Source organism: Pochonia chlamydosporia, chromosome 1, assembly GCF_001653235.2.
Source record: "Pochonia chlamydosporia 170 chromosome 1, whole genome shotgun sequence".
Lineage (NCBI taxonomy): Eukaryota > Fungi > Ascomycota > Sordariomycetes > Hypocreales > Clavicipitaceae > Pochonia > Pochonia chlamydosporia.
This window is the reverse complement of record NC_035790.1, coordinates 7,069,584-7,082,737: the sequence shown is the minus strand read 5'-3', so window position 1 is coordinate 7,082,737 and position 13,154 is coordinate 7,069,584. Positions and strand designations below refer to the sequence as shown.

The following is a 13,154-nucleotide window of genomic DNA, read 5'->3' as shown; positions in this document are numbered from 1 at the left end:
ACTCCGCCCTTTTTTGAAGCAGCGTTGTCGCCCCGGTGGATAGTCAGATCGTAGTGGAGGGGGAGCTTGCTTTCGTTTCTGCGGCTCTGCCGCTCCTCTCTTCATCATGGGCAAAATCACCAAGACGATGCAGTCCAAGCACAAGGAGACGCTGGTAAGATTAATTCCACCCAGTCCATCGTAACCAGTGTGACGATTTCTTGACATCGTGACCGCGCTGACACTTCAACTTTGCTTGTAGTCTCCTTGGCTGAAAAGCTACGTCGAAACTGCTTCCACGATCGACTTGCCGTCCCTACCGAAGCATCTAGCAACATTTCCATCGAGATGGCCCTTTGGCCGTGGCGATTTGTATCACTGGATACCGCTTCTAAATCGATTTGACAGCATCTTGGAGCATTTCTGCAAAACTTATAATCTTAATCAGGGCCCGCAGCCTCGGGACTTCGCCTGCGACGTACTCCTCAACGATGTGAACGATTCGCCATTCAGCAACGAGAAGAAATGTTCCACCGACGAGCTCCGAGAACTCGGTTTCCCTTTGGATGGCGACAGAGTGCTGATCGAAGCAGTTTTGCGATTCACTCGCATGCTTCTGGAGCACTGCGGAAATCGCAGCATCTATGCGAGCAGCCCACACCTCAACGATCTCTTGAACAGTACTGCACTATCTGTTCTCACTTCGACGTTGGAAGTAGGCTCTGAGCTAGCTCAGAGATACCAGGCTTCGGTCAAAAGAATTGGCAATGCCTCGCGGCAAATAAGTACTGCCCTGTTGGCTAATCACTACAATATCGACATCGACCGGGTCCAGCAGATTGCACTGCCATTTACCAAAACCCCGATCATAAACCTAGCCGACTCAACCTCGTCCGCAACGCCTACTTCAGCTAAAGGAAAGGAGAAGGCTCATGGAAATGTTAGCAGAAACTCCACTGCCACCAATGCCAGTGATCTTGTTGCAGTTGCTACTTGTGATGACGCAAGATGGCAGGGATGGGGCGATGTGAAAGTGCTTTACTACCCACAAGATGCTCATGTCAATACCGACGTACCAAACGACGCTGGTCGATCATCGCTCCCAGCGACGCCAACGCCACTACGCCGGAGCCATACCGTGGGCAATCAACAGAATACCCCCCGAGCTCGGAATGTTGCGGCAGACGACTCCTCTCCAGTTCTACCGCGAACTCCGGCAGTTTCTGAAGAGCAGGCCACACCGGGCCAAAAGTCGTTCGATTTGCCCAAATCTGTCATCGTCACCACATCCATCTATGAGCTCGTCAAGCGTTGTCCCGATGACATGCCGCCTCCTGCAAAGTACGAACTGTTTCACCGAATTCGAGTCGCCAAGGCACTCACAGAATCATTGGAGTCACGCCAGAAAATACTTGCAACTCGTCTGCTGGCCATCACGAATCTGGCATACATACATACCGAGTCGAACTTTGTTGACAAAGTCCTTCGCCAGGATATCGACGAAACCAGAAGATACCAACTCGTTTATCAACTTGCAGAGCTGATCCAACCATCTGCGGATGGCCATGCAAGTATCCCCCTTTGGCTCCAAACCTATGCCCTAGCCCTCCTGGAGGCCGTCTCGGGCTTCCATGCCAGGTGTCAGGATGTTTTGTCTGCTCTGAACGCGAACGTCAATCATGGCATTTTACTCTACGTCATTAGAAAGGCCGTAGCTGGCATGCAGGTTGACGACGCTACCGACAACGGTGATCAAGCCACTGAAGCAGATGACTGGCGTAACAACCTCTTCTCTTTGACCTTACACCTGTCCATGGCAACACGCGTTGGTAGCGAAATGGTTTCAGCTGGCCTCATGGATATTTTGGTCGAGATCTTGAACATCCGTTCTCATGTGGCGCAACGACACCATTCGATGGTTCTGGCATTTCTAGATGGCCTTATATGGACATATCAGAACGCATTTACGGCCTTCTTCAATGCCAGCGGGCTTGACGCGGTAGCACAACTCCTAGTAGACGCCGTCACCGAAGCCCAGTCTTCTTTGAAGTCATCCAAAGGTGTCAAGCCAGACCAGCAATCGGCTGCTGTTGACTATGAAATACCGTACTATCAGCAACAGACCTTGAAATGGCTCCTCAAGTTTGTACACCACATCATGACAAATTCGTACAGCTATGGTGGCAATACGGACCGCTTGCTAAGGAACCTTGCGGAAAAATCGGACTTGCTTCACAGTTTACGGGAAATCATGGCTAATAAGCAAAGCTTCGGATCAGTGGTTTGGACTAATTCCGTCACCATCTTGAGCGATTTTATCAATAACGACCCAACAAGCTTTGCTGCCATTTCTGAATCCGGCATGATAAAAACATATCTCGAGGCCATAACCGGTCAGCCACTGCCGGAGCAGCAGCAAGGGCCGGAACCCAAGCAGCCTGAGCAACAGCAGCCACAAGAGCAAGAAGATGCCGACTCCCCTGACTCCTCTGTTGTGGCTTCTATTGCCGATGAGGATGACCGGCCGCATCCCCCGAGCGACGATGATATTCGTCAGACAAGACGCAATAAACCTGCCGAAGGTATTTTGGCCTCTTCAGAAGCAATCAATATTGTCCCACAAGTCTTAAATTCTATCTGCTTGAACAACATGGGCATGAAGCTGGTTGTCGCCTCCCGAGCCTTTGACAGCTTTCTTGAGATCTTTGAGAGCTCCCAGCATGTTTCCTGCATGGAGGCGGACAACGACCTGGCAGGCAATGTCGGTGCAAACTTTGATGAGCTTGCCCGCCACCATCCGCCGCTTCGGACCTCAATTTCCAATGCTGTAATCGATATGGTTGCGAGGGTACGGTGGCTCGGAATTGAGAGGGGAACGGAGTCTGACTGGGGTGCACGACTGTACGTTACCACAGCAGAGGGAACAGTCGTCACTGTTCACCCGAATGAGCACTTCATGAAAGCCCCAACTGTGGACTCTTCACTTGAGAAGCAAGACAAGACCACCGAGGAAACGGATATCAATATGTCCGATGCAGCCACTGCCAATGAGGCAACGCCCGAGAAGACGAACAAGGCCCAAAAATTAGCTCCAGTACAGTCCCTTACGCCATATATTCATGGTCTGGCCAATTTTTTGACCGGGTACCTCTCCAACTCACTTCTCAAGGCCAATTTTGTTAAAAAGGGGGGCATTGAGCTTCTTCTTGACCTGTGTGAGTCCCCGAGTTTGGACGCCTCTTATGGTGATTCATCTGCTTCCAGAGTTCTCAATCAAGTCATTGCCCAATTAGTTGAACACTCCCCTGTTCGAGGACTGCCATCGCTTTTGCGCCGCGCACAGTTGAACATTGACGTATTGGAACCTCTCGGAGCCAAAACTGAGGCTCTTCCACCATATTTTGGAGCCTTTTTGGCTTCAGATCTGCATGTTTGGAGTGATGACCCAGAGGAGTCCAAAGTTGTCCTAAAGGCTACTCAAAAGATCAAAGCATTGTTGAACGCCCAGACTTTCATAAAGATTATTTCCGATTGTTTTACGACTTCGAGGTCCAACGCGTTACAGTTCTACCCCGTCAACGTCTATGACTATTATTTGAAGCTGGTCAAGTCTATTGGGCCACTGCTGCGCGGTGTTTTGGCAGAGGAAGCCGGTGAGCTTTCTGTAGTACCGCAACATTGGTCTTTGCGCCGGCAGGGCTTTCTTGGCGTAAACAACTCCAGCGAGGGCCGCGATGGAGCAGGGAATGACGAGCCTTCCATTCCAGATGTTCTCAACAATGGTTCTGGGAGCTGGCCACCTGCAGATGGCTCCGACACGTCAGCCCCTGTTCAGCCGACGGAACAGGAGCGCTCAAGTGCCCGATTCCTGAACTATGAGATGCTGCGTACATTGTTGCACCCTATGATCCCAACATCCTTCCCCTTGTTTCAATCTCTAGGCAAAGCGCTACTCCCACGACGGGAGCCAAATCATCTCGATCCATTTCCTAGGCCAAGACAATTGGAGATTGCGATGGCGCTGGCAGATACTGTCCTGTTGCATCTTGGTCCATCAGTCGCTCAGCCTGAGCCAACCTCCAAGGATTTTCATTATTGGATAATCATGCTTCACACAATTCACGAGATGCTGATAGACCACCCATCTCCCCGACAAAGCGATCGGTCCAGCGTACAAATAATTATGCCAGTTCTCCTTGCTTTCAGAGAACAAGGTGGTCTTGAGGTGCTGCACTCAATGTTGAAAACATTGGCATCCTCTGTGAGAGCCGAGCCTGAGAGCAGCACAGACGATGCATCGAAGGCAAAGGTTGCAGCATTTGGTCTCAAGAAAGTACTGGATCTTTATTATATTTTGATAAATGGAAAATACTTGTCGGAGAGCAGCAATCATTTCAGCCTCCATCGTCAGGCTGACCGGTCACAGATGGTACCCAATGTGCCTCAGCAGATTGTGGTAGAGTTCCGTACAGCGATTCTCCCTGCTGTCATGGAGCTATGGACCTCCAACTTCATCGAAAAAGTTCCCGACGCCACGGTGAAGAGGTTGTTGGATATCCTCAAACTTGTGTGTGCTGCCGAGAATGAGCCGACAACCGTCCCCAAGGATAGCAAAGGGCCACTGATGCTCTTCAAATACACTGATGCTAGATTTAATTGGGCACCCCTTCGAAGTGTGGTGAAAGAGACATTGGATTCAGGCTATGAGGAGAGTCTTGTTCACGAAGCCGTCTACAGGGGCAACGGGAACAGCGCCCCTGTCATAGAGTATTGCCGCGCTCATACAGATGGCCTGGCCGGGCCTCGAAACCCCATTCCCCCAGAGGACGCAGACCTCTCTGCTCTCCAGCAGGAATCACCAAAGGACCAAGAAGCGCCATCGAGTTCCATTGCCGCACCCGACTCAGATCAAATGATTTTGGACACTCTTCCTGATATATCGGCCGACGACATGGTTGAATATGTCGACCGACACATCAACAATATCCAGGCCGACAACGGTACCACATCAGAAGCCGCGAGTCTAACACCCTCCATTAAAAAGGATGAACCGGCGGACAAGGAGCCTGGTAATAACTTTTATGTGGTTAAGGAAGAGCTAGATACTATGCGATCCAAGATTCGCGGAAGCCTGATTGACCAATGCCTTGATGTCATTCGAACCCATCCCGAGACCGCGATTGAAGTTTCGGATTTGGTATCCGCTACCATTTTGAGGCAGAAAAACCAGGAAGCTCAGGAAGAGGTTGCCTCTACCCTTACCTTTGCGCTTTCCTCTCTGGCTTTGGATGAGGAAGAGAAGCGCAGAAACGGCAAATGCATCGCTGCCTATGCCCACCTCTTGGCTTTGCTGCTTCAAGACGAGAAATTTTTTGAGCACAATACAGAAACACTCGCCGATAAGGTAGACGAGTATGTTTGTTTCTTGAAGGTCCCACTGTCTTCATCGACGGATGAATTGCCGCCTTGGATTCCTTACATTCTGCTTGTGCTGGAGGTTCTTCTTTGCCATGACGAACGGCCAGTACCAGTCCAGTGGAAGTCGCCAAAATCCCTGGATGATCCTGTTTCTGAGCCTGTAGTCCAACTAGGTCTACCGCTAGTTGGCGACGAGAACCGAAGTAAGATCTTGGAGTCGCTACTAGACTTACTCCCTCGGATTGGCAAGGAAGAAATCTTGGCCACAGCAGTGCTCAGGGTGCTTCTGATATTGACTCGGAAACGGAACCTTGCAAAGGTTGTAGGCGAGAAAAAGAACCTTCAGCGATTGTTTTTGATGGCCAAGCAACTTTCCGGCTCCGGCTCTGAGCGTCTCAAGCAAACCAGGCTCACTGCACACATCATCACCATCTTAAGACACGTCATCGAAGATGAGGAGATAATCAAGCAAATCATGCGTGCAGAGATCCAAGCGGACTTTCCCAACTTGCAAAGGAATCAACGGGGTCACCCTGATGTGCCATCGTATCTGCGAGCAATGGCACCCGTTGCACTTCGTGCCCCAGAATTGTTCGTGGACGTCACGAATGAGCTGCTTCGTTTCCAACGATGGATCGCACCCTCTGGAGAAACCAGCCGCCCGCAACCGTTGGCGTGGAAGGATCAACGACCAACTGGCAAGGCCGAGGAAGAGAAGCCATCTGCAGATGAGTCTTCGACGGAAACCGTGAAACCGTCAACCGAGCTTGCTGACAAGGAGATGGCTGACGCCCCGAAGCCTCATCACCACGATATGAAGCGACCTGTCGTGGAAAACCCTGATGGGGTCATTCACTTCTTATTGTGCGAGCTGGTCAACTATCGGGAAGTAGATGATAAGGAGCCAACTGCTACTTCCGATCCGAGCACAGAAGCGACCAAGGTGCCCAACTCTGAAGATGCAAGCTCCAAGGACAACTCTACCGCAGACGGAAAGGACAAGAAACAGCCAAAACCTGTTTTCAAGGCCGAAGAGCACCCAATTTTTGTTTACAGATGTTTCTTGCTCAACTGCTTGGCGGAACTGCTCCAGAGCTACACACGAACCAAGGTTGAGTTTATCAACTTCAAGCGCAGCGCACCGCCCTTATCGACTACCACCCCAATCAAGCCACGGACCAGCATTTTGAACTATCTTATCTACGATTTGCTATGTCAGGGGAATCTTAATGGTACTACCGACACCATTGCCTCTAAGAAGAAGGCCGCGACTTCATCCTTGACACAAAAAGTCCTAGTGGCGCTCGTATCAAAGACCAGCGAAAAGATTCCAGATCGTGGAGCTGATAAGTTTGCCTACGACGACGAACCCGACCTGCTCTTTGTCCGGAAATTTGTGTTGGACACCATACTGAAGGCGTATGAAAAGGCACCGCTTACTGATGAGCCTCTTGAAACACGTTATTCTCGCATGCAATGCTTGGCTGAACTCATGAACCACATGGTCGGTGAGAGGGATAGAGACCAAAACCCGAATTCGAGAGGTGGCGACAGCCTTCAATCTCGCTCACAAGCGCAGCTCCGCCGTCTGATGTACGAAAAGGGTTATGTCGACAAACTCACATCGTCAATCGCCGAGATTAGCCTGAGCTACCCCGGGGTGAAGCGTGCCATTAAGTATATCCTCCGTGTCCTCCGTGTGCTCACCGGCACTGCCAAAGAATTAAGTCACTCGAGCATCCTGCCTGCGAACCCTGCAGGTGACCAGAGTGACGAGGAATTTGCCTCGTCCTCATCACTCTCTGATGTGGATGACGATGACAGGGAAGAGACTCCAGACCTGTATCGCAACTCTGCTCTTGGCATGTTGGAACCTCGAGGAGAAGATGATGAATCTGACGAGGGTGATGAAGACGATGACGAGGACATGTATGGTGATGAATACGACGATGACGAGATGGACTATGGTGAGGATGACATGTCTGATGGGGAGGACGATATTAGCGATGAGGACGAAGATCTCAGTGGCATGGGAGAAATCGAGGGTCTCCATGGGGAGCCCGGTGTCGTCGAAGTTATCATGGATGACGACGAAGACGACGAAGAGAATAGTGATGAGGATGACGAAGATGACATGGACTCTGCTGACATGGAAGATGTGGAAGACAGAGTAGAGATTGTTGACGAAGATGGAAATCCCTTGGAGGAGGATGGAGACTCTGGATGGGAAAGTGAGAGCGACGTTGAAGAAGACGATGATCCTGACCAAGATGCTCTGGACTATGACGCGGAAGTTCAAGAGGAAGAGGAAGCCCACATGCATGGCATGGGTGCAGGGGATTTGCTCGATAATATGGCACGAGCCATTATGGGTGATGATGGTGGGTATGACCAAGGTCTGGGTCTCGACGACCATTATCTCGATGATGATCACGAGGATGGCGGTATGTTGAAGCAACTTTTCCTTTCCTTGCAATAATGAAGGCACTAATTAGTGTGCCACTTAGAAGACGATGACGAAGATGAAGATATCGATGATGAGGAGTACATTTACGACGAGGATTACCCAGGTAAGCTTTTGTAGTTACGCTGCCGATGACAGCATCTGTGGGTTGATTGGGCTTGCTGATTTAGGATAATTTAGATGACCAAATGCCGCCAATGCCGTCCCTGGGCTGGGATGCCGCGGACATGGATGATCGAAATCGTAATATGCTCCTCGTTGACGGCCATAGGCGTCCCGCGTTGGCTCGAATGGACAACCGAAGTCCTTTCCCTACCCGGTTCATGGGTGGATCTCATCGCGATCAACTAGGTAGGCGTCCTGGTCTGCTTGGTCATGCATGTTGATTCTCACTAACGCGCATTGATAGGAGAGTTTCGTAGCTACTTTACGTCACGAAACCACCGATCCGCAGGGCCACAGTCCAATGCTGAAGATGGCCTGAACCCTCTTCTGCGCCGCACCGACCAAACAACTGAAGGCTCTCCCCGACCTGGTCACACTCATGCCTTAGACTTAAGAATCCCACCTGGCCTGCTTGGGGGTGGCCGCCACTCAATAGATGGCCCCATGGGTTTACTAGGAGAGCTGATGGAGTTCTTGCCAATGATGGGCCGAAATGGAAATGGCCAACAAGCTTTCCATTTCCACATCACAGGTCCTGGAGGACCACGGGAATTAAGAGACCTTGGTCCAGCACGTTGGGTTAGAACGGATAGTCGGCGCGATGCAGCGGCCCAAGAACCTCATCAAGCAGTCTCTTTTTCTCCAGAGTCGACCTTGGATCGTTATCAGGAGGAGGCCAGGATGATTTTTGGGGCCAACCACACCGCCGAGGCATCGAAGCTTGGCAACATTATTACCGCCCAACTAACTCCTGCCGCAATTGAGCTCGAGAAGAAGATCAAAGCTGAAGAAGCAGAGCACCAGAGGCGAGCTGAGGAGGAGCGCAAGAAGCGGGAGGAAGAAGAGCGCCTTGCCCGGGAGGCCAAGGCTGCCGAGGAAAACGCTGCCAGAGAAAAGAAAGAGGCAGAGGAACGTGCAGAACAGGAGCGACTTGCTCGTGAACGTCTGGCAACGGCAGAAGCTACTGAAGCAGAGCAAGCTGATACTTCCGGCGGAGGAGCGATGGAAGGCATCGAAACATCTGAGCCGGCAAACGAACCCGAGGTTGCAGAAGAGCCGTCATCGACGTCCACGGCTGCTGAACAACCTCGCGTCATGACCACAATCAGGGGCGAAGAAGTCGACGTTACAGAGCTGGGTATTGACCCTGAGTATCTAGCAGCCCTGCCTGAAGAATTCAGAGAGGAAGTGATTGCACAGACAGTCAGTGAGCGGCGTTCTCAAGCACGTGAGGAAGCCATAGCAGGAGAATCAACCGACGTGTTCCAAGAATTCCTAGATGCCCTTCCTGACGAGCTCCGTCAAGAAATTGCCCAGCAAGAGCGACAGGAAGAGCGCAGACGGAACCGGGAAGAGGCTCGGCGCCAAGCTACGGCAGCCTCTGGACAGCCGCCTCCTGCCGAAATGGATGCAGCTAGCATCTTGCTCACATTCCCCCCTGCCCTTCGAGAGCAAGTTCTCATGGATCAAGGCGAAGACATAATGGACCAGCTCACACCAGAGATGGCGGCTCAGGCGCGGGCTTTGACCCAACAACACCGCCCCATGCCTCAACATCAGGGTATACGGTCCATCGTGGTTCCTGGGCGTGTACCGCCCCAAGGCGCTGCTCCCGACCACAGCGAGGGCAAAGCGCAGCGTCGAACGGTGGTGCAAATGCTTGACAAGTCTGGCGTTGCAACGCTGCTGCGTTTAATGTTTATTGCTCAGCAAGGTTCCATCCGAAACTACTTGTTTAGTGTCTTCGCTGATGTCTGCGAGAATCGACAAAATAGGGTGGAAGTAATCAGCACGATCCTTCAGATTCTTCAAGAAGGTAGCACAGACATGAATGCGGTTGAACGCAGCTTTGGGCAGCTGTCGATAAAGGCCCGAAAGCACAAGGAGCGTGACAACGAGCAGAAAACGCCTCAGAGTCTTAAGAAGACTTTGACAAATCTGGGAACTGCCGCCAGTGCACAAGTCCAGCAAACCAACTCAGAAACATCTCCGCTCCTAATCGTTCAACAGTGCCTCGACCTTTTGGTAGATCTGTGCACAAGGAGTCAACACATTCCGTGGTTGTTTTTGACCGAACACGAAGTAGTGGGCTCTACTTTGAAGAGGGCCCTGAGCCGAAAAGTGAAGCTTAAGGACTCCAGGGCTCACAAGTTTGCGATTAATTCTCTGTTGACATTACTGGATCGTGAGATTGTCACAGAGAGTTCCGTTGTCATGACTCATCTCGCTGACTTGCTAAATCGTGTGACGTTGCCTCTTCTCAGTCTGGAACGGAAGCGAAAAGATTCCACAGTGGACGCTGACAAGACGACATCAACTGCTGGTCCTGTCGAAGAAGAACAAACTGCTGCTGCCGAACAGCAACAACAACAGCAACCTGAAGCAGCCTCTTCCACCGATGGTGCCGCACAGCCCGCGCAGAGTTCCGAACAAAATGCGGAAGCTACTGCTGCTGACCCTGCGGCTGCGGAGGGAGAATCTCACCAACAGAAGAAAGATTCAGGCTCCAAAAAGCCAAGACAACTGCAACCACCAGTCATTCCACCCCAAAACCTCACTCTGGTTGTCAAGATCTTTGTTGCCAGGGAATGCAGTTCCAAGACCTTCCAAAATACCATCTCAACCATCAAGAATCTGTCGGCTATCCCAGGCGCGAAGGCAGTCTTTGGCCAAGAGCTTGTGAATCAGGCCCGCCTTCTCAGTGAAAATATCGTCTCAGATCTGGATGACCTTCTGCCTCATATTGAGCAGGCCACCTCTGGAACTGAAATCCAAGGCGTTGCACTTGCCAAGTTCTCTCCAGGGGCCTCTGAGCAAAACAAGCTTCTTCGTGTTCTAACGGCGCTGGATCATCTGTTCGATGGTCGCAAGAAGAACGGCGAGAAGGAGACGGAGGACTCCAAAGAACATGACAAACAACACCTGGTCACTTCTCTCTATCACAATTCCACCTTCTCTGCCATGTGGGAGAAGCTTAGTGCCTGTCTCAAGGCTATTCGAGAGCGAGAGAACATGCTGAATGTCGCCACCATCTTACTGCCATTGATTGAATCCTTGATGGTGGTGTGCAAAAATACCACAGCAAGCGATGACTTGACACAAAGTCAGGTGGGCAAGGGCATGGTTCTTTCTAGCCCACCACCTGAATCCCGTACCGCCAGCTTGTTCTTCACCTTCACGGAAGATCATCGTCGGATACTGAACGAACTCGTGCGCCACAATCCAAAGCTCATGTCAGGAACCTTTGCTCTCCTGGTTAAGAATCCCAAGGTTTTGGAGTTTGACAACAAGCGCAACTACTTCAACCGCAGCGTTCACTCTCGAAACAGCCAGAATAGCCGCCCGTCTTACCCGCCCCTACAACTGTCGGTCCGCCGTGATCATGTCTTCCACGATTCATTCCGATCGCTCTACTTCAAGTCGGGCGATGAAATGAAATTCGGCAAGCTCAATATCCGATTCCATGGAGAGGAGGGTGTCGATGCTGGTGGTGTCACGCGCGAGTGGTTCCAAGTGCTCGCTCGACAAATGTTCGATCCCAACTATGCTCTCTTCACTCCAGTCTCTTCGGACCGTACTACCTTCCATCCCAACAAGCTAAGCGGAATCAACCCAGAGCACCTCATGTTCTTCAAGTTCATTGGACGCATCATAGGAAAGGCTTTGTACGAAGGCCGGCTGCTGGACTGCTTCTTCAGTCGAGCAGTATACAAGCGCATACTAGGCAAGTCTGTCTCAGTCAAGGATATGGAGTCTTTTGACCCAGACTATTATAAGTCCCTGTGCTGGATGCTGGACAATGACATCACGGACATTATCACGGAGACGTTTTCAGTTGAAGATGATGAATTTGGCGTTACGAATGTGGTTGATCTGATTCCCAATGGCCGAGATGTTGGTGTTACTGAGGACAACAAGCACGAGTATGTCCGTCTGGTGGTTGAACACAAATTACTCTCATCTGTTAAGGAGCAAATGGAGAAGTTTTTGCAGGGTAAGTCTTTTGCGTCAACTGTATTGAATTTAGTTGAGAAAACTGTTGCTAACACGTTGCAGGCTTCCATGACATCATCCCTGCAGAGTTGATCTCAATTTTCAACGAGCAGGAACTCGAGCTACTAATTTCTGGTCTGCCTGACATTGACATTGATGACTGGAAGAGCAATACGGAATACCAGAACTATACACCATCTTCACAGCAGATTCAATGGTTCTGGCGAGCTGTTAGGTCGTTTGATAAAGAGGAACGAGCCAAGCTGCTGCAGTTTGTCACTGGTACCAGCAAAGTTCCTCTTAACGGATTCAAGGAGCTCGAAGGCATGAACGGCATCAGCCGCTTCAACATTCACCGAGATTATGGTGATAAGGATCGATTACCATCATCCCACACTTGCTTCAATCGTAAGTGACCATTCATTCGTGTCAACGGCAACGTTGGGCTGCCTGGATCCTACGCTAACTAGTGATGTAGAACTTGATCTTCCAGAATATGAAAGCTATGACATGCTGCGGGCTCAACTTCACAAGGCCATTACTCAAGGCAGCGAATATTTCGGATTTGCGTAGAAATGTGCTTGACAACGCAACACGAATGAGGAAAAACGGTCGAAGCATAGCGCGGTTGAGCAAACACGGTAGACTATACTACGGCGCCACGGTGTTGGACGTGTGGATTATAGGCACTGATCGTACTGATTTATACGATTTGCTGGCCTTGTATTTTTTGGGGCTTTTACCTTGGCTCCCTTTCAAAAATGTGCATATTGTTTGGAGAGTGGTAGAATAGCGTTGAGCTATTCTCGGGGTGCGTGGACTTTCCTTCCTTGTGAGGGCCACCCGGGAATGAAGAAAGCCCCCGTATTGTTCAGACTCGGGAGAAGTGCAGGTCTTACTGGTATGGACAATTTGGGTTGGGTTTTGGGTGGGGGAAGAACATTCACCATTGATTTTGTAGAGTAAGGACTGATCACTTAGAATAAAGGTAGCTTTACGGAATTTTTGCATAATTACATGTACGCCGAAGGTGTGACGTGTGAGTGAATTGGATGTTTGTTGTATCATGTCTGTTATATCGTGACATGTGTGGATCTCCGTCCGGCATGACCTACCAACTGACAAGTCGCCATGT

General features: G+C 50.7%; 1 protein-coding gene across 1 annotated transcript; it reads left to right on the top strand.

Moving 5' to 3' along the window:
• Window positions 1-106: 106 nt before the first annotated feature.
• Window positions 107-12,592, top strand: VFPPC_18666 (HECT-domain (ubiquitin-transferase) domain-containing protein; the record flags this gene model as incomplete). The annotated part of the gene is made up of 7 exons (XM_022430243.1): window positions 107-154; window positions 242-7,841; window positions 7,905-7,967; window positions 8,042-8,212; window positions 8,271-12,020; window positions 12,083-12,427; window positions 12,498-12,592. The coding sequence occupies 7 exons, from the start codon at window positions 107-109 to the stop codon at window positions 12,590-12,592; spliced, it is 12,072 nt and encodes a 4,023-aa protein (XP_022286013.1).
• Window positions 12,593-13,154: the final 562 nt, after the last annotated feature.